The 26,875-nt window shown below is 39.2% G+C and overlaps 5 protein-coding genes and 1 long non-coding RNA gene across 8 annotated transcripts; 4 read left to right on the plus strand and 2 right to left on the minus strand.

Moving 5' to 3' along the window:
- The first annotated feature begins 634 nt into the window (after positions 1-634).
- LOC113777673 lies at positions 635-3,104 on the plus strand. The gene has a single exon (XM_027322834.1). It carries the CDS (start codon positions 980-982, stop codon positions 2,954-2,956), a length of 1,977 nt encoding a protein of 658 aa, XP_027178635.1. The 5' UTR covers positions 635-979; the 3' UTR covers positions 2,957-3,104.
- Positions 3,105-5,094: 1,990 nt separating this feature from the next.
- Positions 5,095-6,929, minus strand: LOC113778520. Its single transcript, XR_003469276.1, has 2 exons — positions 6,900-6,929; positions 5,095-5,667 (listed from the first exon to the last, which is right to left on the minus strand). It is a non-coding gene; the product is annotated as an uncharacterized LOC113778520 (long non-coding RNA).
- A 1,113-nt stretch (positions 6,930-8,042) lies between these two features.
- On the plus strand, positions 8,043-10,876 carry LOC113777514 (ferredoxin--NADP reductase, leaf-type isozyme, chloroplastic). Its single transcript, XM_027322627.1, has 9 exons — positions 8,043-8,296; positions 8,398-8,632; positions 8,772-8,905; positions 9,139-9,217; positions 9,368-9,459; positions 9,570-9,647; positions 10,078-10,140; positions 10,265-10,499; positions 10,574-10,876. Exons 1-9 carry the CDS (start codon positions 8,189-8,191, stop codon positions 10,639-10,641), a joined length of 1,092 nt encoding a protein of 363 aa, XP_027178428.1. The 5' UTR covers positions 8,043-8,188; the 3' UTR covers positions 10,642-10,876.
- A 357-nt stretch (positions 10,877-11,233) lies between these two features.
- On the plus strand, positions 11,234-13,333 carry LOC113778015 (glycine-rich protein 2). The gene has a single exon (XM_027323260.1). The coding sequence runs from the start codon at positions 12,217-12,219 to the stop codon at positions 13,009-13,011; it is 795 nt and encodes a 264-aa protein (XP_027179061.1). The 5' UTR covers positions 11,234-12,216; the 3' UTR covers positions 13,012-13,333.
- Positions 13,334-16,598: 3,265 nt separating this feature from the next.
- LOC113777979 (thaumatin-like protein 1) lies at positions 16,599-19,097 on the plus strand. The gene is made up of 3 exons (XM_027323215.1): positions 16,599-16,665; positions 16,784-17,471; positions 18,341-19,097. The coding sequence occupies exons 1-3, from the start codon at positions 16,599-16,601 to the stop codon at positions 18,498-18,500; spliced, it is 915 nt and encodes a 304-aa protein (XP_027179016.1). The 3' UTR covers positions 18,501-19,097.
- A 3,546-nt stretch (positions 19,098-22,643) lies between these two features.
- Positions 22,644-24,790, minus strand: LOC113778128 (SWR1 complex subunit 6). 3 transcript variants are annotated; one of them, XM_027323411.1, is made up of 5 exons: positions 24,483-24,790; positions 24,205-24,313; positions 23,744-23,850; positions 23,241-23,447; positions 22,644-22,966 (listed from the first exon to the last, which is right to left on the minus strand). In XM_027323411.1, exons 1-4 carry the CDS (start codon positions 24,585-24,587, stop codon positions 23,244-23,246), a joined length of 525 nt encoding a protein of 174 aa, XP_027179212.1. In that variant the 5' UTR covers positions 24,588-24,790; the 3' UTR covers positions 22,644-22,966; positions 23,241-23,243. The 3 variants fall into 3 exon arrangements, with proteins under 3 accessions (XP_027179212.1, XP_027179210.1, XP_027179209.1); XM_027323409.1 differs by having other exon boundaries at positions 22,644-23,153; XM_027323408.1 differs by having other exon boundaries at positions 22,644-23,447.
- Between the last annotated feature and the right edge of the window lie 2,085 nt (positions 24,791-26,875).

Consider the following 26,875-nt stretch of genomic DNA (forward strand, 5'->3'; position numbering starts at 1 on the left):
TGCCTAGCATCTAAGATTGGGATTCACCCATTCTTCATCTACCAAGATGTTTAGAGCATAAATGTTTAGACCAAAGGTACTCAAAACTGTCTTTCATTTATCTTTCTAAAATAAATGAAAAGCAAAACCACTTAATCTAAAGGATGATAAATTTAACAAAATAATTTAATGAAGTTTTAATTAAGTATCTATTACTACTACAACATCAAATTGCCCTTTTCATTTGCGCGGCCAAATAAAAAAATCCAGCTTCAACTCCTTTCCTTCTTTTGTCTTTTTATGGTGGACCACGCCCCAAACTAGTGGTTAAGGATGCCAGCCAATCAGTTGATAAATTAATGCTAATTTTTGGTAAAGCCAAATTTTAGGCTTGATGTTTGGATTGCAAATTTTTTTTTTTTTTTTTTAAAATTTTTATATTTTCTGTAAACATATTTTTTAATTATTATTTTTTATTTAAACACATATCAAATTCTAAAAATTCTAAAAAATAGCATAAGAGAACTAAGCTCACAAACAAATTATTACTACTTGTTTCTTTGTCTAGTACAAAAAGTCTTCTTCAGACAAAAAATTGGAGTAAGAAAGAAATAGAGTCGTGTAGACTAATATATAAGTATTCTCTAGTCCGTTAAGAGTATAGCCCTTATTGGCTTACTCCCACCCCCATGGAAATGGAGAAGAAAAGTAAAACCCTCCCCATCAATTCTCGAACCAAGCCGCGTTTGACCTTGTAAAACCCGCCCACCAAACCTCCTCGATTGCTTGGAATTCTTCTCCTTCTTGGATCCCAGCTCCCATTCAAAGATAATAGTGGCATCTCATCCAACTCCCTGATTCATTTCTTCTTCTGGGATTTGAAAGTTCATTTCCATTTAGGGTACTGGCCCGGGTTCTTCTTTCTTTTCTTTTCTTTCCTGTATTTTTTTGGCAGGGTTTTGCAGGTTTGACTTCTGATCTGGGCCTAAAGAAGCCGTAGATGGCGGACATAGTGAAGCAGATCCTTGCAAAACCAATACAATTGGCCGACCAAGTGACCAAGGCGGCAGACGAGGCTACTTCTTTCAAGCAGGACTGTGCGGAGTTGAAAGGTAAAGCTGAGAAGCTGGCGACGCTGCTACGCCAAGCTGCACGCTCTAGCAGTGAACTCTATGAGCGGCCAACAAGGCGGATCATCATTGATACGGAACAGGCGTTGGACAGAGCTCTTGCACATGTGTTGAAATGCCGTGGGAATGGTCTTGTGAAAAGGGTTTTCGCCATCATCCCCACCGCCGCATTTAGGAAGATGTCTTCTCAACTTGAGAATTCGATTGGTGATGTTTCTTGGCTTCTCCGGGTTTCCACCCCGGCCGAGGACAGGGGTGACGAGTACTTGGGGCTTCCGCCTATTGCCGCGAATGAGCCTATTTTGTGCCTTATTTGGGAGCATATCGCGATTTTGATTACTGGATCCTTGGATGATCGATCGGATGCTGCGGCTTCACTGGTTTCTTTGGCTCGAGATAATGACCGGTACGGGAAATTGATAATTGAGGAAGGTGGGGTTGGGCCCTTGTTGAAGCTAGTCAAAGAAGGGAAGCTCGAGGGTCAGGAGAATGCTGCTAGAGCACTTGGGCTTCTGGGACGCGACCCTGAAAGCGTCAAAGACATGATACATGCTGGTGTTTGCTCGGTGTTTGCGAAAATCCTCAAAGAAGGCCCGATGAAAGTTCAGGCGGTGGTGGCCTGGGCGGTGTCAGAGCTAGCAGCTCATCACCCAGATTGCCAGGATCTTTTCGCCCAAAATAATATCATAAGGTTGCTTGTGAGCCATCTTGCGTTTGAGACCGTGCAAGAACATAGCAAGTATGCAATTGTTAGCAAGGCTACTTCGATCCATCAAGTTGTTTTGGCGAGTAACAATAACTCGTATGCTGCTAATAATGTTGCCCATAAGCAGGTTGAGGATGATGAAAAGAGCAGGCTTCCGCACCCTCTGGGGGATAGACAGCCCTATCAGATGCATAGTGTGGTTACTACTACCATGGCTATGAAGGATCAGCTTAAACAACACCAGCAAAAGCCGAGCGACGGAGCAAACCAGACGAGTCTTGCCAAGAGCAATGGGAATGGGACTGTGAAGCAGAATCATGTGAATCATCATCATCAGTCAAGTGTTCCTCTGTCCGGCGTGAATAATAAAGGGAGGGAGTTGGAGGACCCTGATACTAAGGCTTATATGAAGGCAATGGCTGCGAGGGCACTCTGGCAACTTGCCAAGCGTAATTCTCCCATTTGCCGCAGCATCACTGAATCAAGAGCTCTATTGTGCTTTGCAATCCTCTTAGAGAAAGGCTCTGAAGAGGTCCAGTACAATTCTGCGATGGCATTGACGGAGATTACCGCCGTAGCCGAGCTGGACGCAGAACTGAGAAGAGCAGCATTCAAGCCTAATTCACCTGCCTGCAAAGCTGTCATTGATCAATTGCTGATAATTATCGAGAAGGCTGATTCAGACCTGCTCATTCCCTGCATCAAGTCTATTGGGAATTTGGCTAGGACTTTTCGGGCAACAGAAACAAGAATGATATCCCCATTAGTAATGCTGCTTGATGAAAGAGAAGCTGATATCTCCAGGGAAGCTTGCATTGCCTTGAGAAAGTTTGCTTGCACGGATAACTACTTGCACCTGGATCACTCCAAGGCTATAATAAGCGCAGGAGGGGTAAAGCACCTAATTCAACTCGTCTACTTTGGCGAACATGTTCAGATTTATGCATTGGAACTTCTGTCCTACATTGCATTACACGTCCCAGACCATGAAGAACTTGCCCAGGCTGAGGTGCTTACAGTGCTCGAGTGGGCATCCAAGCAGGCATTCCTGAACCAAGATGACTATATAGAGAGTGTGTTGCAAGAGGCCAAGGGTAGGTTGGAGCTCTATCAATCCAGAGGCTCAAGAGGATTCCATTAGGTTCCATGTCAATGTGCACAATTTGTATCTTCTTTAAATTAAGAATTCATGTAATGGAATTCTATTTCTTATTTTTATGGAGTGTACATAAGATTACCTCTTACCTCTTATTGTAATTCTTTAGGCAAGATCTTTATTTGCCTTGTCATTTCTTCTTCTTCTTCTTTTTTAATTTTGATTTTTGGTTTCCATGTCTTGTTCTGTATCTCATTTTTGAGATGTAATATTACCTCCAAGACACAGTGTTAAGCATTACTTGGAGATATTCTTTAGTTTGGTTGAGGTTATGATTTGCCAAGAAAAAGAGGTTTTTTTTTTTTGAGGAACCAAGAAAAAGATGTTCATTTCCCCAAATTCTCTTGTGACAAACTGGAAACGAGGACTTTATAATGATAGAGAGACTCATGATGGCTCTACTGGAATTGATAAGGTAAATGTAAAGGCCCTGTTTCAAACCCCGTCGTAGTGGGCTGAGTCTTGACAGAAACAAATGCAGCGGACGAGAAGCAGACTTGTGAACCTGAGATTCTTTTTGCGTACAAAATGAATAGTCGGAGCAGCTGTTCAATTGCAGGGTACTACCACGTAACAGTTGAGCACGATCTTCGTTGATTTTCTTTTTGTCGTGTGGAATAATAACAATAATGTCTGAGAAACATAAAAAGAGGCAGAATATGATCGCTAATTTGTTGACTGAAAACTTTTAGGTGGACTTGTTCAATCTGACTTGTATAACGAGTTGTGGCTGCAACATGCTCAGTTATCACTTATCAAATGCACGTTGGCAAAACATTTACCTAATTCTCTCAAACTCCAACCACAACTATATGGTATATTCTTCTGGTTTATAACACGGATCACGACTTCTGCACCAAATTTTAGTGCATTGACCCTCATATTATGTTGGAATATAAGTTCTTCAGGGCCTGACATTTCAAAGCGTCTGTTATTCACTAGATTATTCAGGTTGCAGATAAAGAACAAGATGAAATGAAGGGTATGGGGTTGGTTTCTCAGGTCGGAAAGCAGAGGGAAGAGGCAACTAGCAGGGGAGGACCAATAACAACTGTTTGTCACTTCACTCAACTACTTCACATTATACCCCATTTTTGTAAAATGAACCTCCACGATGTAAAATGGCATTGATACACAAGCAATTCGATTCACCACACATAGAGTATTTTTCCATCTCTGTCACCATCACGAAAGCTTTACTACTTGTCTGGCTACTTAAAACACCTAATCAAACAGAGGCACCATACTGATGGCTCCTCGGCTCGCAATCCAGGTCCAGCCGGAGCTGGAGGTCTGAGTAGGGACCACTTAGGCCACTGCATAGCTGGCTTTAGCAGAAATCTAGGGCACGCTACAAATGTTCTAGCTGAACTCTGGGGAATAAGGGATGGCTTATCCCTAGCTTCATCTCTTAATTTGCAAAATGTTGAACTAGAACTTGATGCTACTACTGCTTTACAACTAATAGAATCTGCAGATATGATATCTCCTCTCATGAATAGGTTTCCATTATTTCTGACTGCAGATTCTTGATCTCTGAACTGCCGAGAGTCACTCTTAGGCATCTTTACAGAGAAGCAAATCATTGTGCAGATCATTTAGCAAAGCTGGGTGCTCAGCAAGATAGGACTTTTGTTTAGTTAGATTAGTACTAGAAGACATCAGGGGAACTTGCTTCTCCCATTCTGGACCTATAACTTAGTTTGAATTTAACATATGCTCCTCTTACCAAGGGAAAAAAAGAAGAAGAAGAGGGGTAACAGGAGCTCCCCTGTTACTTTGTGTTAAGAGAATGACAGCTCACTTGTCCCTTTCAGACAAGACCCATCATTCCTCAGAAAAGAATTGCAGGGAAAGAGGTTTCAGTGCTAACAGGCATGAATCTGAAGCAATCTCATGTGTCTGCATTAGCACAGGCACAGAGAAATGTAGACAGTTGAGTTCCATTAGTTTGTTCTTTGTTGTTAATCAGACATGAAAGTATCATTCTCCAACATTATGATACAGAAACCTCGTTAGTTCTTTAGAAGAATATAATAGCAGTTAATCTCAAGCAGGCAGTACCTTAGGAGATCAAAACTTGAACATACTCGATGAGCAAGAGCAGTTGCACTTGTAATGCATGAGTAGTACTGGAGGTAAGATACCTAACAATTAGTTGTCCTCGGTAGTTCTATCAATGAAACAGAAGGTGATGTTTCACAACCCTATCCCCAAAAAATATTCTATAATGCTGTAAAATAGATTAAACCAATTTAGTAATAATTAATCTGTCAAAAAAGGTATGCGAGGAACTACCAGAATGGTAGAATTGAGTTCCAGGACTTAAATATGCTAGTCTAGGGAGCTAGATATCAAGGAAATCGTACAAGATGCTGACTTTACCTTGGCAGTCAGAAGTAGGAACTCTGATGAATAAGGATCTTGAAGAAGAAACAGCATTCTAATTGTAACTTATCATGTGTTGGCATTCCGTGCATAAGCTGGCATTCCAAAGATTCTTTTGTAGCCAATTTCTTGGTTTGATTATGGGCTGTGAGTTGGATCATGCGATGAAATCAGGTAGGAGATTATCCAGGAAGCATTTTAATCAAATTGACAGTGCATGTAGAAATCCTTTCTTGCCTCCCTTCAATGTTGCCATCATCATTATCCTCTTCTTCCTTTTAATTCTTTATTCTGTTTTTCATTTTTCCCTTCAGGACATGCAGATATAAGTTAAAACATGAATTCGTAGGAGAAGATAAACTAAAAAAGAAAAAAAAAACCTGTTCTTAAGACCAACTAAAACTGAGGCTAAACTAAGTTTCACTATTTAGTTGGTAAATCAAATTATTGGCTAAACTAACAGGCTGAGTCAACTACATATGTAGCTATAAGCTAAACTTTATTGCAGGAAATCATCACTTGACTGTATTAACAATTGAATTTCTGATTCACTAAACCAACTAAAAAGAAATTGCTTAAACTAGTTAAGCTTTAGGCTAAACAAACATTGACAGTAACTGGTTACAACTGCTGCTAGATAATTTTATAACCCTGACTCTCATCTGTACCGTATCAACCGTAATTTGAATTTTATCTACAAGTTTATCTCAAGATAATTGATTGGTCACCTTATGACAACAAGAATAGCATAAACTGGACAAATCGTGCTGAAGACAATAGACACTGTTACTCTGAGACTATAAGTTAGGACAGGAGTGAACCAGTATGTATACTAATATATAACCAAAGAGAGTATTAGAAAATGGATGAAACATTTTAGGGCTGTTTAACCTGCATAAGAATTCTGTTTCCGGATGTATCATAAACAGAAAAGGAAATACATGCCAAACTCATCCATGAAGAAAGGAACAATTGCAGACTATGAAATATTTATGCATTGGAGGTCTTAATTTTAAACAAAAATTTCCAATTTTATATAATTTACAAGACCACATTTTTTTTTCAATGGTGCAAGTGAGAGAGATCGAACCTACACTCCCTCTCCCAAACCCCCCATTTACAAGACCACATAAAAAACCGAAAGAGAAGAAACTATTCATCATCTGCCCTTTCAATCAAAAACCACGGTCATAAATTGCTATAGCAACAACTATATATACAGCATATATCATTAGTTTTATTAAACATCTGAATAAGATTAAAAGTCAATAATTTTTTGTTTTCTACAAACAAATTTTTCTAATTTATGAGCTGTTGCATTACTAGTTACGTAATTATTATACCCTCATTTGCAAATCAATGAATCTGACAAAAAGAAAAAACCATCTAGACTCTTGTAATTGTTCTATGCCTTCCTCCTCCGGAACAGCTCAAGAGAAACTCGTCCCAATCAAACAAGCCATTAACATCAACTTTTACCAGGGATTCGAAATACCAGCTTAGCCCCAAAGAGCAAATAAACGAAAAAGGCACTACTCACATGTGAGATAATTGATATTCCAGCCCAGCTAAGTTAAGTATAATTTTTTTTAAAGCCCTAGTTAAGTACGTATAATTTTTTTTAAAGGTGGAATTCAAGATAATTTATTTTAAAGCAAAAATTTCCCAAATTTTATGTGAGCACACTTGAATTTTAGATACCAGAGAGATAAAAATACAAAACAACAAGAGTAGTTTTTGGATAGGAGATTATTAACCCATTTCTTCATTTGGTAAAGTATCTACCAGCTAATTTTCCATGAGCTACCACTCAGCACCCAGTCGTTATGTGAAAAATGTGAAAGTTCTCATTTGAATTGCTATTCTTTAGAATTTTATAAAAAAATATATTATAACGATTTGACGTATATAAGATAGAAAGATAATTCGAAAAGGTATTAACAATTTTTCCTTTAAAAACTACAATTCCTACTAGAAAAATATTGAACAATGGCACTTTGCAGCTCCGCTATCGGGTCTCTGTCAAAATTATCAACTTTCTTTATAATTCCAGATAAATTTCCCTAATTACTCACGGTGATTTTAGAATGTATTGATTGTGAGTGTGTTTGAATTGCTGAATTATCTCACATAATATTTCGCTTGCTAAATTACTTTAAATAATTACTCACGATCATTATTTTAAATAACATTCTATTCAAACACATTGGGTCCCGGATATATTACTCAAAAGAATCGGGGCAATATGTCCAATCAATTAGAATTAAAAAAAATTCTGTCCTTATCGTTACGAGCATATAATTCATGGGGAGATAAAGAAATATATCGAACTGAGTATCTATACGTTCTTCTCCTCTCAAGGAAAGGGACAAAATGACATTATACATAACATATCTGGATAGAAAATTAAAAAATTCAATTTAGGATAGCATTTCCAAAGACCGATATTGCTTGATTTCTGTTACTTTAGCACCCTCGTGTGACCATTCACAATTGAGATCTTTTTGCCCATGGAATCAAGAAAAACAAAATATTACAACCAACCTTTTGGCGACAGATTGAGACTGCAATATACAGAATCAATGAGGTTAAGATTTTAGAGTCATACATTTACTATATTGCTTATCCTCAATGCCAGCCACTGCATTGCCTTTCAAACCACATCCACCCAATCCATAATCTCAATACAATCTTGCATCCCACTTCTTCCTTTTGCACCCCCTTCTTCGTCAAAACATTAATCTTTACTTTGCTATCTTCTTTATACCACCACTTCACTTCTCGCTTATTTTCTTCTCCATCTTTTTTTTTTTTTGTACTCTAATCATCATGGCTACTGCAGTCACTGCTGCAGTGTCACTTCCATCCTCCAAAACTTCTGCTTCTCTTTCATCCAAAACATCAATTATCTCACCAGAAAGAATCAATTTCGTTAAGGTTTCTGCGATTGCCTTTCCCTTTTCTTGCCATTCTTAACATTTGATTCTCCTGAAAGAATCAATTTTGTCTAATGCGGGCTACATTATCTATCTGCGCAGGTTCCTCTGTACCATAGAAATGTGTCTATAGGCAGGAAATTGGTTTCAATCAGAGCTCAGGTCACCACTGAGGCCCCTGCGAAAGTACAGAAGGTTTCCAAGAAACAGGAAGAAGGTGTTGTGACAAACAAGTACAAACCAAAGGATCCATATATTGGCAGATGCCTCCTTAACACTAAGATCACTGGTGATGATGCGCCTGGAGAGACTTGGCACATGGTCTTCACCACTGAGGGTATATATCTTAAGATGCTTCTTGCTTCGTCAGTCAGTTTTAGTATTTATTTGATGGCTACATTGGAATTGCATCAGCTTTTGATTTTAAATTGTATATTTTAGTCCACTTTACCTGATCATCATATTGGATTGATCAGGGGAACTCCCTTACAGGGAAGGTCAATCAATTGGGGTTATAGCAGATGGAGTTGACAAGAATGGAAGGCCTCACAAGCTGAGGTTGTACTCAATTGGTAGCAGTGCTCTTGGTGACTTCGGGGATTCCAAAACTGTATGTGTTTGTGGAACTGTAGTCATGTTTGTTGTATTTACGTTCACTACTTTTTGAGGCACGATTATGAGCCGATGCCTGAAATTATAATGCAGAGATGACCTGAGTCTAGGTTTTGATTGCAATCTGAGCAATTTAGCAGATAGCACCATGCTTATATATTCTCCTCCTTGTTAACAATGGTGTTCCTATTTTATGCTATTGAAACAGTCGTACCTTAATCCTTTATATAGGTATCTCTTTGTGTCAAGCGGCTTGTCTATACAAATGACCAAGCGGAAATTGTTAAAGGAGTTTGCTCAAACTTCTTGTGTAAGAACTCAGAATTCCCTGATGTATATTATTTCATAACATTAGTAAAAGAAAAAAACTGTTGTGCATAATTTCAACGAGGTTCTAGAAGAATGTAGAAGTAGCTTGTAATTGTCCTTGTGTGGAACTTGGATTGTTGCTTTGCATCAGGCGATCTGAAGCCTGGAGCTGAAGTAAAAATCACTGGACCTGTCGGGAAAGAAATGCTAATGCCAAAAGATCCAAATGCTACCGTTGTTATGGTATGATATGTGTCACGTTATACATTGTGTTATCATTTACTTCATCACGATGTGTATATTTCAGCCATCCAATAGATGAGCATTTTTATGATTCAAATGCATCCTTGCAGCTTGCCACTGGAACAGGAATTGCTCCTTTCCGTGGATTCTTATGGAAAATGTTCTTTGAGAAGCACGACGATTACAAGGTAAATTGTTATTGCCAGTATTCGCGACTCTTCGAAGATCCCTTGAAAAAAATTGTACAGGAGAGGTGTCATCAGGGAAGAAACGGAAAAGTCTTGTTTCGTTTGTTGAAAAAAAAAAAGAAAAAAGAAATGTCTTGTTTGGTTCCAGCTATCTTAGTGTATCTTGTTTTTGTGTCATCGAATATCTTGTTTTTTGTTTCCATAGGGATGGGAAGCAAAAGGTTGAGCTTAGTAGTTGGGGAATGACCATTTCAACGCTTATGTGATGTTTATCTGGTGTAATTCTTGTGAGAAACTTATTTCACAGTTTTCTCAGCAGCTTTTAGAGCTAGCAGCGTTTACAACTAGTTGTATCTTTGTATCCTGACTAGTCAACATTTCCGTCTAAAATAGTAGTGTATTACAAACACTTCTTCTGTGAATAATGCAGTTCAACGGATTGGCATGGCTTTTCTTGGGTGTTCCCACCAGCAGCTCATTGCTATACAAAGAGGTAAAAACATCAGTAGTGACAATTTAACACTACTGAGTGCAAGGTGCAAGGTGACCTTAACACTAGTTGTTATGCTTGTTAGTATTAGTTGAGGACATTTTTTGTGTGTTAATGACTGCGCCAGGAATTCGAGAAGATGAAGGAAAAGCATCCAGACAACTTTCGACTAGACTTTGCAGTGAGCAGAGAGCAAACCAACGAGAAAGGTGAGAAGATGTATATCCAAACCAGGATGGCTCAATATGCAGAAGAGTTGTGGGAGTTGCTCAAGAAAGACAACACCTTCGTATACATGTGCGGGCTCAAAGGCATGGAAAAGGGAATTGATGACATTATGGCGTCATTGGCTGCTAAAGATGGTGAGATTGTGTCGACATCATATTTCGTCTTTTTCTTCCCAGTACTCAAACTTTTCCTTCTGCCTTTCTTTCAGGGATCGATTGGGCTGAGTATAAAAAGCAGTTGAAGAAGGGCGAGCAATGGAATGTGGAAGTCTACTAATTTTTGCTTTCTTCTTGTACAAAAAAATAAATACATGTCCATTATGTGATTTTCTCTGCGTTCATGTACATAGGTAACTCTCTTTCGGTAATATTATTTTTTTCTTCCTTTTCTTATACTTTCTTCTTTTGATTTTCGATTTTCAACTCCTTGTACTGCTGTTGACTCTCTGAAGATCCCTAAAGTTTTGAGGGGCCGGATCGTGACCGATACGAAACTTGAATCCCTTTCCGCAGGTTTTTGTTTCTTGATACATTAATTTTTTTTTTTGTGGTTGTAACTGTAGATTAACACAGAATTAGTATTTTAGGCCGGGTGTAGCACGGATTTATATTTTAACTAAAAGAATAATATAGTTTTATATTAAATTTTACTTGAAAAAAATCCAAAAATTTCGAAGTGGCTCTAATTTTAGAGCCAATTTCTACCTTAAATGTGTTTTCATAAATAAAAGAAACTATGAAACTGTTTGAAGAATTGTTGTGTTTAATTGTCATATATATATATATATATTTGCAAATTCATATATTGTTTCTCCTATTATAGAAAAATTCCTTTCTTTAAAAGTTGAGATAGCTTGGGTAGGATTTTAGTTGGGATAGCTGTACCAAAAGATTAGAATTTTTTTTTTGAACTTATTAGTTAATTTTGCTAATTAGCTAGATTGTTTGAATTTGTATGTATAGATGAATTTGGATTAGGCCCTACAAAGTAGATCAAAGTGTTGATTCAGTCCTTGAAAGCGAATTAGTCCAAAATAAACCCTCCAATTTGGAAACTTATTTGTTCACAGATGAGCCTTAACATCAACTCGTTTTCGGTCAATTTCTTTTACCAATTTTTAGTGGTAATGTGACAGCCAGCTACTAATTTTGGGGGGATTTTGAAGCAATTAATTTCCTGCCACGACGAAATTTCTAATTTTGAGGGGTGAATTAGGAACTTTCTCGTTGCTGAATGTCTCTCAACTCTCTACAAAACGGCAACTTCTCTTTAGAATTTTGGTTGCCCTTTTAATCATTGCTAAGCGCACAAAAGGACTTTGAACAGATACAACAACTGATCATTTGCTAGAATTATAGATTTACACGAAAGTTCCAAATTGAGACAAATTTGGAGTCAAATTACAAAATGAAACCGAGTTTTGAATCAAATTGTCTTTTCCTTTTAATAAATTCCTCTGTCGAGAGAAAATGGGAAAAAAAAAAAGGGGGGGGGGAACACTAACTTTAAGATGCCAAACCCACTCGACCAAAAAAACCCATAAAATCCGCTGGAAGGAAAAGTTTTTTCCTTCTTTCTTTCCATAAAAATTTTTCCAAGTAAGTATGTGCAGCCCTAAGTAACGAGAGCCCATTCACTAGTGGAGTGGTATTTAGTAATACTCCTCGCTTAAGCAAACTCTAAAGCCCCGAATAGCTTATTAGGGTTGTCCCCTCTATAAATTACTGCCGGTATCTTCCTAAATCTGTCTTCTTCTCTCAATCTAAAAGCTATTTCTATATATCTACATAGATTTCGCCCCCAACATCTAGGGCTCTTTTTTTTTTCTTTGTTTTGGGGTTCGGCAATTCAATGGCGGAGGAGAATACTAGGTCGAGGGGGGTGGTGGTGAAGTTTCGGGATGACAAGGGTTTCGGCTTCATCAAGCCCGACGATAGCAGCGAGCATCTCTTCGTTCATCAATCTGAGATCAGATCTGACGGCTATCGTACCCTTAGGGAGGGTCAGCTTGTCGAGTTTTCGGTCATAGTAGAGGCCAATAAGACCAAGGCCGTTAATGTCACTGGCCCTAATGGAGCCCCTGTTGATAACTCCCGTGGTGGCCGCGGCGGCGGCGGAAGCCGCGGTGGCTATGGGTTTCCCGACGGCGGGTATAACAGGAGGAATGGGAATGGTTATGGGTTTCGCGGAGCCGCCGGCGGTGGCGGCGGCGGCGGCGGGGAGTGTTATAATTGTGGAAGGGCTGGGCATTTAGCTAGGGATTGTGATAGGATGCCCTCCTCTGGTGGCGGCGGTGGAGAGTGTTATACCTGCGGCAGGATTGGGCATTTGGCTAGGGATTGTGATAGGAGTGCTGGAAATGGTGGCAGCGGCGGCGGGGGAGGCTGTTTTAAATGTGGCGATTATGGACATTTGGCTAGGGATTGTTCACGCAGTGGTGGAGGTCGTGGTGGAGTTGGTAGTGGTGGTGGTGGTGGCGGTTCGTGCTTTAGGTGTGGGGAGCAGGGGCATATGGCAAGGGACTGTACCAGTGGCGGTGGAGGTAGCAGTGGCGGCGGTTACTCGAGGTTTACTATTGGTGGAAGCAAGTGCTACAACTGCGGGGAGACGGGTCACTTTGCAAGGGAATGCACTAACACCGCATGAAGAAATTGAATAGGAGGAACAATCATAGTAGCAGTTATGAGTTATCCTTTTCTGCTGTTATTAATTTCGTTCTTTAAATAGTTTTTGACATCCTTTTGCTTGCTAATGTTTTGGTGGGTTATATACATATGATAGTGATTTTGCGGAATAGCTTTTGTTATGATTGGCTTGGCGATCCACTGTTGTTTCTGTGAAGGAGAATTTTCTCTGGGATTGGTATAAAAGTATATAATGGTGGTTCAGTTTTGATAATGTCTTGAATATGGGCCTAATGGCAGATTTGGATTTTTTTTCACATTAATCTATAAAATGTCTTAAATTATCTATTTGGCAGATATTGTACTGCGATATTTACTGGTGCAACATAAAAGTCCTTTTGGTAAGGAGCTGTGATGGTGGTTCCTTCCCTGATTGTTGTGCTTTTGATGATGTTCTACTTAATGTTTATTGGAGTTAATTAGTTTGCATTAGCTGGTACTTCCAAGTTTGGCATTGGATCATCCTGTGTCTGTGTAGATGCTTTGATTATTGGCACTTGGATTCAGACCTTTTCTCTTGGTGCAATGGATGATTATGGTGACTAGATTATTATTTCAGTTTAAACCTTTATTTGGTTGGAATAAATCGGTAAATTTGTTATTCTTATTTTTTGGCATAATCAACATATTCCGGGGTGTGTTTTTTTAACTTGGTTTGGGAAGCTGAGATTCACAATCCTAAGGCAAGGAGCAAATCCTGAATCTATGAGTTTATGAAATGTCATTTGTAGTGGTACAGGAGAAAAAGAAAAGATCAAAAGAAAGCGGAAGAAGAGATTGGTCATAGTCTAGTTCTTCTAGGTCACTTCCATAATGAGCTGGTTTTTTGAAACTTTGCTTTCTTCTCCCGTTCAATTCTTTTTGTAAATCTCCAATCTTTTATTAATCAAAATAAAGTTGGGCACAATTGTTAGCCTACAAAAAGGAGCTGAATGCATTTTTGTGATTGTAACTAGCCAAATGAGTTTGTCTTGTCTCAATTTTTAATGACTTGTGTTGGTAGGGTCCAAATATCGAAGTGATAGTTCTTCTATCACTTGGATATGAATGTTGATAAGTGATGCATATTGGCCGTGCCGTGCCATTCAGTTTGTGTACGCTTGATCACTTTAGAGGTTGGAAAGCAATTCTAGGCTAGGATCCTATATCGGCAAAAATGAGTTTCTTGTGGTATTGTTTTCTTTCTGATCCGGAACACTATGGCATTGGGTCATTTGGTACCCAGCTATACAGTCACCCATGATTCAGTAAAACTGGTTATTGGATCTTGAATGTCGTTTCACTTGGCTTTCATTTAATAAGGAAGCGTAACTGAATTAGATGTTTTAACTGCATTGGTAAAGAAGCATATCCCTGTATTCTTTGAATAGGGACGTAGTCGTGTCTTTGCATGTCAGCATTCCAAACAGGTGAGCACCAGTCCTGAATTTTCATGGATTATTTGTCCGGTTTGTGTCCTAGATAGATATCAATGCTAGATGAAAGGATTCATTCTGTCTGGAGATAACTAATCCTTTAGTTTGTCAATGGAGCCCAACCTTGGAGTGATTGGTTGTTAGAATATGATCCCCCAACACTTAAAAAACCTATGTCTGGAATTGGTTTGGTTTAAAATCGTAGCCAATCTTCTTGTGCATAATTTCTATCGTACTGGTGGATACACTTGCATCATCCTGCTATGGTTGTTGTAAGTAGTTCGAAAGTATCAAAAGGAATCGAGCATTCGATGAAGCTTTTGGTTTGGGAGCACAAAACAATTTCGTTTGTTCCCTCAATGGAATTTGTAAGTAGGCGGAAGAGAATCATTCATTTCGTTGGAAACAGATTTCCGCAGTCGCTGGATGAATGCATCAATTGCCTCAGAGGTAGGCTTTGAAGTAGAAAATAGTGAAATATATAATGTAGTGCGGAAAAGAGGTTAAGTATGGAACTATTGATGTCGGAAATTGGAATGTTATCATTGATTCATAATTTTATGCTAACTATCTGAAATCTTTACATAAAGCCGGTTCATGACAGGCAGGCAGGTATTCTTATTTACAATCCTTCTTCGTCCAACACAATCCTCTCCTCTCCCTGATTCATTATAGCTTTACCTAATCCTGAAGAAGCAAATGCGCCATCATTATCCAAAAGATGTTTGCCCAAAAATAAACAAGAGGATTACGCAAGGTGGCTGCTAGGGGCATAAAACGCATGAGATGTAAGTGTTCATAGTTTTCTGTCGTGGATTCTTTGACTTCACAAGGTATGCTGGAGATTTGTAGCCGCTTCACATAAAAACCTGAGCCCAAGTCCGACATGGTGTGATCACACCATGTTAAGCGATAACATTTACTTCATGTCCAAGTTTTCATATTCATACGCACAAAAAAGGCACAAGCAAACAAACGGGTATACCGTTTTCCACACAGTAGAAGCAATCAAAAGACATTTTGTCCACAAATGCATGTGCAGGCTGAGGTAAAAAGCGTGTTCCTTCCTGCTTAAAAATCGTCGTCATGACGGTTGGTAAAATGGATTTTTATAGCCACATACTTCCGATACAAGTGCACCTACTCTTATCCAATGTCTCTGCATCTCACAGCAGCCAAGGCAAGGGGTGATGACTGATCATTAAAGTAGAATTATTAGTTTTTATGAGGACGAAAAGGAAATTATATAAAGTGGCAATAAAAAAAAAAAAAATTTTACGCCAAATCCTCTAATTTCACTGTAACGGCAGTAGGGTCAGCTAACATAATTAAGTGCGACTCACACAGACAGGCAAAACGTCATTGGGCTGAACCCGACGGCAGCAGCATCATCATCTTCCCTATAAATAAAACAATTGGAGCCCACCCACCCCTACCCTGCAGAAGCCCACCGTCCAGTCCCATGTCCATCTTGTCCAATGAGCTCTATTCCCAGCCCTTCAGTTCTTCAGGAGCCCACCGGAAACAGTACTAAAAATTAACCGTATCAAAACAGGCTAAAGTAAGATACTACTCGTAATATAAAGCATCTGATCCGATAATGATTTAGCTCCTTCGAATTTTCATTGATCCTCTTGAATTGACCTCTTTCTGTTTCTGTTTAGTGTAGGGCAGGAGTAACCATAGTATTGTTACTGCACCACTGCTGCTACAAGTTCCAAAATTCGTCTATTTAACTCCGCCAGCCTGCCTCCAATCTATGCCTCTCTCCCTCCCGCTGGCTCTCCACATTGACATCGTCCAAACACCAAACCTCTGCGCGTATATGTATTGAAATGCGTGATCCATAATTAAAACCACCATTACCTCTCCCTACTCTCAAAGCCCCTCCTCCTTCTCCACCCTGCAGACATCTTCGTCGACTTATACTTATACTCTGGCGGTGTATTCACGTCTCTCCTCCTCCTACCTCGGTTGCCGCCCACCTACCCACGTGACCTCCTCTGCATACACCCCCGTAACCGTACCACGTATATTCTCCCTCACATTCGTATCTCATTCCCCAACTTCCCAGCTAAAATCTCTCGGTCCGCCATTTCTCTCTCTCTCTCTCTCTCTCTCTCTCCGAGAAGAAATGGCTATGGCTAGACTTCATCCCTCCTTTTCACTCCTCGCATTTTGCTTCCTTTGTTCCGTTGCAGGTAGCTACTGTTTCTTTTCTTTTACTACATTAACAATCTTGTGATCAACCACACCTTTTTCTTTCTTTCTCGTACTCATGCATATCAATTATGTATCTCCTTGTTTTTGATCATGCAGGTGTGTTTTCTGCGACGTTTACGTTAGTGAACCAGTGCAGCTACACCGTTTGGCCCGGGATATTGTCCGGCGCGGGAACTCCTCAACTCTCCACCACCGGTTTCCCGCTAAACCCGGGACAATCAACTTCCGTTTCCGTCCCCGCAGGATGGTCAGGCCGCTTATGGGGCCGGACGCTTTGCAGTCAAGACCCCACCACGGGGAAGTTTACCTGCATCACGGGGGATTGCGGGTCCGGGACTGTAGAATGCGCAGGAGGAGCAGCTCCGCCGGCTACTCTGGCCGAGTTTACTCTGAATGGGGCTGGTGGGCTCGACTTCTATGACGTCAGCCTCGTGGACGGATACAATCTGCCCATGCTGGTGGTCCCACAAGGTGGGTCCGGAGGAAACTGTACGACCGCGGGCTGCGTCAGTGATCTCAACGGCGGGTGTCCGTCGGAGCTGAAGGTGATGAGCAGCAGCGGCAGCGTGGCCTGCAAAAGCGCATGTGAGGCGTTCGGAGATCCTCAGTACTGCTGCAGCGGCGCGTACGGGAATCCTCAGACTTGCCAGCCAACTTCTTATTCAGAGTATTTCAAGAGTGCGTGTCCGCGCGCTTACAGCTACGCCTACGATGACGGGACCAGCACTTTCACTTGTGCTTCCGCCGATTACATCATCAGTTTTTGCCCAACTCCAGCTGCCAGGTTAGTCATACTCGTACTGAATTCTACACTCGTTCATTTTTTTTTTATTTTTTTTTATCATTTCAGTCACTTCTTTTCTGTTTCTTATCTTTGTTTGATTTGCTTCTTTGCAAGTTGTCTCTTATAATTAAGCAGCTTATCCCTGCAGATTTTGCATCCTCAACATGTTGAATGCTTTCCAAAACCACAACTTCTTTTCCCTATTAATAAAAATTATTGTCGATTAATTAATTAATGATATTTAATTTTCTTGATCTCTTATGCACGTATCAGTTGATAACTTGACACTTAAAACATTTTTTTTCCCAAAGGTTTTGATTTTTCTAGTTTGTTAATCGTAAGAATACAAGAGTAACATTGCACGGTTATGTTGCCCTCCATAATTACGACCATGATTATGGCAAAAAAATCTCCATAATTGTTAGTTTCCGTACTAATTGATGATGGAAATGTGAAAGATATGTTGACAAAAAAAATTAGAAGGCCAAGAATTTGTTTGATTAGTATTCTTTTTCAGAGTCGAGGGGATGTTGCCATCAAGGTCCATATATAGTTATTCATCTTACGCAAATAGAGGCAGCCAATTGTCATAGATAATTGTGATTTTGTTCCCTAAAGTCGGCTGTGGTGCGTCAGATACTCAGATGTGCCTCTCACGTTATATACTAATAATATGAATTACCACCCAAACAAACAAACAAACAAACAAAAATAAACATATTTGTCGTACCTCTAGTCTGATTGAAACAATTCAGAGCCTTGTACTTTAAATTCTAGATGAACTATATACGTTGCAGGAATCAAATTTTTGCATGCATACTTTAACTAGGAATTGTTAATATAACTAAACATGTGATTTCCGGGTGCAGCAAGAAGTCAGCTGGATCTGAGACTGCCGGGGCAGGCGACGTTTCATTGTTCACAAGCGGCAGTGATTCTTTAATCTTGGGTCGGCGATGGCGGCTGATCATAACCAGTTTTACTATCACTCTCTTGCTGCTGCTGCTGGTTACCCTTCGGCACTTTTAAGCCGTCCCGCCCATATCTGGGGATTAAAAAAAAAACACACATAAAAGAGTATTCCATTTCAGATCGATGCAGCCTTTGACTGATTAAGAGCCCTTTCATTCGATTATGGACCAGGTGGGATATAGAGGCCCACAAGATTTTTTGTACGACTTGAGACAAAAAAATTTGGAGAAAAATCAAGTGGGGTTCTTGACTAATTCCAGGCTTTCCAGCTGCCAGCTGCCGTGTTCTGATTTCGGGCATTATGTTAGGCCTGAGTCCGGCCGAGATAAATTGAAAATTGTAGAATTGTTGCATTGATGTGAATGTGGCATGGTGCGGGGGATTCTTTTCCCACAAGATGCTAGGAGGAGGAAGGAGATAGATACAAGCAAGCAAGCAAGCAAGAAGATGGCCGACTGGAATGGGAACATACTACTGATTCATGTTTGGTCACCATTCTTCACGCCTGAATGAAGAAACATTGAAAGAGACCCTCCAATCCAAGACGACGACCTCATGCCGCCGTAGTTGATTATTTAATGCAATTTGGTTTGAAATTTGCTATGTACAATTATTATAATAGTGCTTACTAGTATGCATTAGATGAGAGGCTTGGACGTGGTAGGTGTTTAAATTTGTTGGTTTGCAGTATTTATGATAGGCAGGCCAGAGCTAGTGTGATCTTGGGGACTTCAATTTCTTCTCTAATTTGCAACCAATCAAATTATCTTCTAATTCTTTAGTGGCCTAATGATTTGATCTGGTTTTCGTTTCGTATCTTAATTACTAATTAATACTGGTGGTTTGGAATTGGGTTTTGGCCGCCGCAAAAAATATATATTATATATTCATTCTGTTCCAAAGATGGATTCAAACCTGCACTCAGCTTTTCTTTTCTGGTGACTTAAAATGAGTGTTGACAAGAAACATGTTTGTATAAGTTTGAAACAAGAAACACGCACCATCCAATTTGACGGGGTGCTTTTTGCCACATCAGAAAAGCGTGGCTCATACACGATTAATTGTGGTAATACGTTTTTCTTGAATTGACTCCTTGGATTAGTGAATTTTCTTGAGTTGTCTTTTTTTTTTTAAAGGTATAATACATCAGTATTCATATTCATTTTACGGTCTACGACTAATTCTGTTCGAACCACGTCGGATCTTTTTTGGAAAAAACTCTCTCAACGTTATTTTTTTTCATTTTCATGAATTTCGAACCACAGATCTCATGGTTAAGGGACGAAGTTGGCTTTTTGTTGGTTTGATTTTATCAGTTTGTGCTTGCGTTTATTCTCCCATTAATTGTCATTTTTATTCTACTAACTAATGACCATAATAAACCATACCATACAAATCAGAAAGGTAATTTACAGAGTTTGAACTTTCGTCCGATTTTCTGCACTCTTTAGATCATCACACCCATGCATTGATCTCCAGCCATTATTTTTCGTCATCCCCTGGCCTTTTGATATTGCGTGTCAATTTGGGTTTTCTTTTTCTCACTCGATAAGCATCTAAAGATCGTCTGCAACGACTAAGCGAACCAGAAGCGATTGATTTCTTGAAGCAAATCATGAGCATCTGTGAATTCAACTATGAAGATCAAAAAGCTCCCCATCTCACCCGTTGTTAGTGGGAACAACTTAATCAAAGGCAAGTTGGGGTGAATTTTGCTCCCGTAAAGATGGTCAATCGTAATACAACTATTTTAAGGTTTCTGATCATTCTTGTTCGTCTTAGTCTCCACCAGGCGTTCTGCAAAACAGATAAAAAGAGAAAGACAAGATAAAAAGGCTCCAATCGTGATTACACTGCAGGATCAAAAAGCTTATTCAGCCTGCATATGATTACACACAGTGACAGATACTTCAACGCTAAAATCCATTGTTTGGTACTTAACCTTGACTCTTTCATCAGCAGCCGTGTCTTTTTCAAGTTTTCAGACGCCTTTACTGTTAGAATTTGCCTCCTTAGAGTCACAATGGTTGAGGCGAGAAGAAAAGTATCATTGGAAACTTAATTGACTGATCATCTCATTCTCACAATCTTCTTAATTAATAATATCTCATCTTGTTGATTGCAATTGAAGCTCCTCTTGCGTTCCGTCACTCGTATCTTCCTGGATTGTAAAATTGATCAGCTATTAATCCACTTATAGTGGCATGAAGACTAACGTCTAGCTTAAATGAATTCAAACCTAGTGAAGTTTGAATTCAGATTTCAGTTTCTGAAATCTTATCGTTGATCATTAAACTAAAACCCTATTGGTGATGGTAAGGCAACTTGATTAGACATTATTATTATTGTCAAACTTGATTTGGAAAATTAGCTTTTCAAAAACCGCAAGGACAAACCGGCTCGTCTTATTCCTCATGAAAGCGGCGGATTTGACGTTTCATATTGCGGACGTTTCTAATCGCTAAAGATTACAAAATTAAAATACTAGTAATCAATCTATTACGTCTCAAAATGATTCTGCAAATCACCCCTTAATCAGGTTCCAGTTTTGATCTAGCTCATTAGCTCCAAATTCGCTTTTCACTACGCATTGTTAGCCTTAAAACAGAAAGAATAAGACAACAAAAGCAAACTAAATATTTTAATCTTCGACCTAAAAAAAAAAAAAAAAATAATAATAATAATACATATACGCAAACGAGATTCCAATTCTGTGTCCATTTTCTTTTTGCCTTTCGTGAATCATTTCTCACATGATTACAAAGAGCATCCCACAATCTCCAACCAAAAGCTAAGGTTACATTTGTTGTTATAGTATCAACAATGGACAGCCAAGTTAATCAAATATCAACGCCTGTTTTCTCTGTTGCCAGTTTCAGAAACGAAGTCATGTGTGGGCTAGCATTGTACTCCAACAAGGTTACGTGCCTCTTCTCCACAAGGAATCCATAATCACCACCAGAATCCATCAATGCAGTTCTCACATTTCTTTAACAAGGGCAAAACACAAGGGAATATCCAGATAGAACTCTCCACTTGGGTTTTTTAGCTTTAGCAGTTAGCAAGGAAGTTAGTCACCTGAGAACAGTTAGCAAGCAGTGAGCATTCATTTGGTCTAGTTACGTCTGATAGTCCCTTGCATGGTCTCGTTAGCCTTCTTCTCCTTGTAAAATAGGATAGATTAGATTATAAGAATGCTATCGTCGCAATTCAAAAAAAGGAAGTTAGTCACCTGAGGGACGGTTGGTTGAGTAGATTCCCAATTTCTCCCGGTCTTCTTTTGTTGGTTGGCTGGGACTAGGAGAATTGAGAGATTGAGATGGTGGCTTGGAGGGAGACTTTCTTCCAACATTTTGTCTGCGTGCCATAATCCTCAACACTACACGTCAGAAATAGACAGATGATCTAAAAGAAGGAATCCCATCTCACCACTGAACCTTGGAAACCTCTCCGCTTGCCATTTCCACAAAAAACTCTGCATTCTGCTGGCTCTCAACTTTCCAGTTCCAAAACTGAGCCTTCTCATGCCAGACAGTGTGGGCTCTGGTTGCGTGGGCTGGGGCTGTATTATTTCTTTAATTAAAGAGGGTTTTTTAAGCTTTATAATGGAAAAGAAGACCATTACACAAAACAGAGGAAAACTTCTACAACTGGTTTTGTCTAGCTGTGTTCTTTATCTACGTATCTCCATGATTTTCTGGGATACTTCTTATTCAAGACTTCTTTTGTGTCAAATAGGTGGTAAATTTTTTGTCCCCTTCAATACACATCCATTGGCTCTTCTCCATCTTTTAACTTAATTGTCGCTATAAGGTATTTAGAATTTTATCACCAGACTTAATCATTAAGAAGGGTAAAAAAGACCTGGGCTTAATTTTCTCACATGAAGGTGAGTCTGGTATTCTAAAGTACCAGATTGTGAGCGCAACCCGCAAGCAACAACAGAGCAGATTACGAATAAACAGATGACAGCAACAATTACAAGCACTTAAAATCTGCAATCATTGGCGGCTTGAAGAAAAGAGATTTCATGTATACCACTATAGGCAGATCAATTAACAGGAACCCAAGATATGCCTCAGTAAAACATTTTCAAGAGGGTGGCTGAAAAGCATTGAAAAGAGCACCTTTGATGGCACTCCATCTCCTTTGTATTTTTGGCAAAAGCACGCGAAGAAAAAAGGGTGCCATTAACCAAACAAAAAAAAAAGGACAGCCAATAACATTAGCCCATTGAGAAAAGAAGTCCAAATACAAAGCGAATTTGATGAAGATAAAGCTTAAAATTCCCTCTTCCTGCCAAAAATAAAATAACTACCACAAAACGATACAATCATCAGTTCTCTTCCCCAATGTACAGGATACGTTGCTAAATAGAGTACAAGTAACAAGTTCATCACTTGCACAATGGATTCTGCTCTCTTCATTGCACACCTTGCACTTCATCTTCATGCAGCAACGCCTCAAGGATTTTAAGTCTCTTTTTTCTTTTTCTCCACCAAATAGCGAGGTGAGTTATGGTGCTGTAAAGCAGTAAGATCAAATAATCCAAACTCGATGCACTTAATTAAATATTTGGTTAAGGCTTATCCTAGAATCAGCTCTCGTGCAACCTTGAGCATCTATGAGATAGTCAAGATATACAACTGAGTAGATGAACCAAATCACCACTAAGCCGTTTTCCACAAAAGTTGTTCTTGAAACATTGACCTCGACAATAAATCGAACGGCACAGCAATAAATAACAGAAACAGTTGTAATAAAACAGTGTCAAACTAAATTGACTGGGGAACTCACCAATCATTGGACAAATTTCAAGCAACGAGTATCATTGTGAATAGTTTGGCATCGAATAGAACAAAATCGCATCCCACATTGTACACATGTATAATTCGCTGTGAATCCACAGACAGTGCAAAAATGACGGCTTGAAGAGGAACTTGGAGGTCCAACTGCAGCTCTCAAATACGAGGGCACGTGAGGCGGCAAGGATTCCAGGTTTGCCTAGTCCAAATAGCAATTAATTGAGATTCAGAGACTCTATATGACAATCTCCAAATAACAATTAATTGAGATTCAGAGATTCTATATGACAATCTTCAGACATGAAAACTATGCCAAAAGAACAAACTCCGCAATAGACAGGTATTTATATTTGAAACCCAAAAACTGCATGTGTTGACATATGAGTCCAATTTGCCATCAGTGATACCGCAATTTTAGCCACAACATTCTTGAGCAAATAGGATGACATGCCAGCAGACTAGTAATGAAGGGTTGCATTGTTTAGTTCTGAATACCTCGTGCAAGAGCTCAAGAAACGTTCTCGAGGCCTTTTTAGCATTCTCTAACGCTTTAGCCTGACGAGTTTTACGTTTCGTACTCTTAGACTGTTTCTTTTGATAAACTGCAAACAATTTGAAAAGCTAAGGTTAGATAACCAAAACCAGATGCAGGCAAAAGAGCAATGAGAACCAGACAGTCTGTTTGGGTAGAAACTGGAAGCATGACACGGGGGGTTACTCAGTCAAAGAAAAATAAGGTAAAAATTAGGTTTCCTGATGAGCTAAAGATACATGTAATAGAACGAAATCAATTGGGAACGGAATTAATTGCTCTTTCCTTGTCGCAGTGAGAGAATCATGGTAGATTATTGTATACAAAGAACGGATTAGATGATCACATACGAATGTACCGAAAAAGGTTGCTAAAAAGCTAGCTACTTGAATTAGAGCAAGAGAATGTGAATGAAACAGACAACCTTGGTCATCATCGTCATCAAGAGAAACTTCATCATCATCATCAATTTGCTGTACTGCCTCCGTTGCAGCATTGTCATTTTCCAAAGCATCCAGCCGAGCTAGTATCGCCTGCGTCCCACCCCAAAGTCAAAGCAGTTTAATTTAATCACAGCCACTGCTCCAGCTCTAAACTTAATCAGTTAATTGCGTCCTGTGAACACTCCCAACACACACACCCCATCCCCCAACAAAAAAAAATAAAAAGCTGAATATACAATAAGTTTTGAATACTGTGGACCTGAGTTCGATTATCGGAGCTGGCAAGTGCAGCCGCCATTTTGGGAGCAATCTTGCGGGACCGAGTAGACATCCTTCGAATTGAATTCGACCCATCTTCCTCCATTCCTTCCTGCTAACCTAAATAAACTTTTGACAAAATTGAGAGGAAAACTCCACCTGACTTTCAACAGTTTAATGAATCGAGAGAGAGAGAGAGAGAGGGTGGGTTGAGAATGAGAGAGAGAGAGAACTGAGAGGGTTTTACTGAATTTCTGTCACGACGGCCGGCGGGTGAAATCCGGCTCCAGTTTTTCAACACTACTCGTATGCTACCGGTTTCTGTCTGTCTAGCCGTCCGGTTCAGATGAGCACTTAACCGATTGTATCAAACCCGGGTCAGACGCGTTGACTGGACTCTTTAGATAGCCCTCGTGGACTCGGAAATTGCAAGCCCACAATATTCGAGCCCAATTAAGAATACGAGAGTCCAGCCCACGCTTGAACCTGGGGAAAAAGTAACGTGTCCAACGAATCCAACATCTAATAGGAATTTTTACAGTAAAACAAAAAACAAAAATCAATTTATGGTTTGTTGATTCATCAAAATAAATTGTGATATAGAGTGGGACTTCAGGTATACCTTGTATCTAACTCTTGCTAGTTGAACAAAATCATCAATTTTGCAAAATAATAGTAATAAATCTTGTAAGTTGAACACAATCACCAATTTTTCAGAATAATAATACATATTGTTGGTTGAACACAATCATCAATTTTTTCAAAATAAATAATAATAATACTAGTATGAAGATTACACTCCAAGGTACTCATTCCTACAAGACCAACATGAAAAACCTAAATTGCGACGCTAGCCAGAAAAAATAGGCCAAATCTAATGAAAGTTAAAACGCTTATGTAGGTAAACTAATATTTTTAGAGAGAGTGTCAAAACTTTAAGCTAATTGATTTGCTTCGTATGAAGTAACCTGTTTGTTTTGATCCGGGGATGGGGGAAAACAAAAGAAAAATATCATCAGGCCCCATTTAAGGTTACGACGGTTTATAATAAACACTTTTAACACGCAATGGATCTTCTGTCCCACATCCTGTGCCATTAATTCTCTGTCCCACTTTTTATTATATTGCTATTTCTCCTACATAAATATCATGTTTTAGTTCTTTTTTGTTTTCTTAAGATCCAATAACTATTAATTGAGTTATACACAAAATGTAACATACTCAAAAAAATCAAAATGCATAAAAAACGAGATTTTTTATGAATTTTCTGCTGTATTTTTTAATTTTCTATTATATATTACTTTTTTGAAATTGCTGTATTTATTTTTTACTCAATTAATAGTTATTGAATTTTAAGGAAACAAAAAAAGAACTAAAACATGATATTTATGTAGGAGAAATAGTAATATAATAAAAAGTGGGACAGAGAGTGGCACAGGATGTGGGACAAAAGATCCGTTGCACTTTTAACATGAGTGATTTTAATAAAAGTGTTTTTAAATCAGTTATCAAACATTTTAGAAGTATTTTTTTTTTTTTTTGTCTATACATGGGTGTCCGGGTCAATCCTTACGGGGCCCGACTAATCCCCTGTGGCCCGGCCAGGCGCCCCAGCCCAGCCCAAGCACGATATGTGCGCGGAGGAATCCAGCAGATCAAAGACTCGAACTTGGGACCTCTCGGTCACCGGTGGGAGGTACTTAAAAAGTACTTTTCTTGTAAACGCACCACAACCCCAAAGGGGCCAAATTGACGAATGACGAGTTTCAAGTTTTCAGATAGTTTAATGGTGGAAGGTTTTCTTTCACATAAACCTCAGCAGTATGGTACAACTTTCCTCTTGCTCCCTTATTTTAGGTCTCGTATCATTGCTATTTTTTTTGCGAAGCAAAGCAATGGCGGGCATTATTTTATTTGGATTTTCTAATTTGGTTTTCTTCTGTTCCCAGAAAAAGGGAAAAGCTGAAGGAATGAATGGACATGGACCATGAATTATGTCCATCCAATACATCGACTCATCCAGCAATAGATAGAGGTCAATCCATGCATTGGCTTGCAATGAAATTGCTTTCCGAGCAAGATATGCAGACTAAAAATAGGAGAAATAGATTACTTACATATAAAGATTCAAATTCCTATTTCCATCCACAGCTAGATAGAGTGTGAAAGATTGAAAGTGGAAATAATCCAACGACAATATCCTGATAAGGTAACAATAATAAATTCCACTTTAGATCATCTTATCATGTTCCCTCCATGCTCGGGTTCCTCCATTAAGCTTTCTTATTTCTGACTTCCTTTACAATTTTTTCCCTCTGCATGCACCAATGACATTTCTTCCGTCTTATTCCATACATCATATGATTTAAAAACCTAAAGAGTTGAAATCTGAAA

This window comes from Coffea eugenioides, chromosome 7, assembly GCF_003713205.1.
Source record: "Coffea eugenioides isolate CCC68of chromosome 7, Ceug_1.0, whole genome shotgun sequence".
Classification (NCBI taxonomy): Eukaryota; Viridiplantae; Streptophyta; class Magnoliopsida; order Gentianales; family Rubiaceae; genus Coffea; species Coffea eugenioides.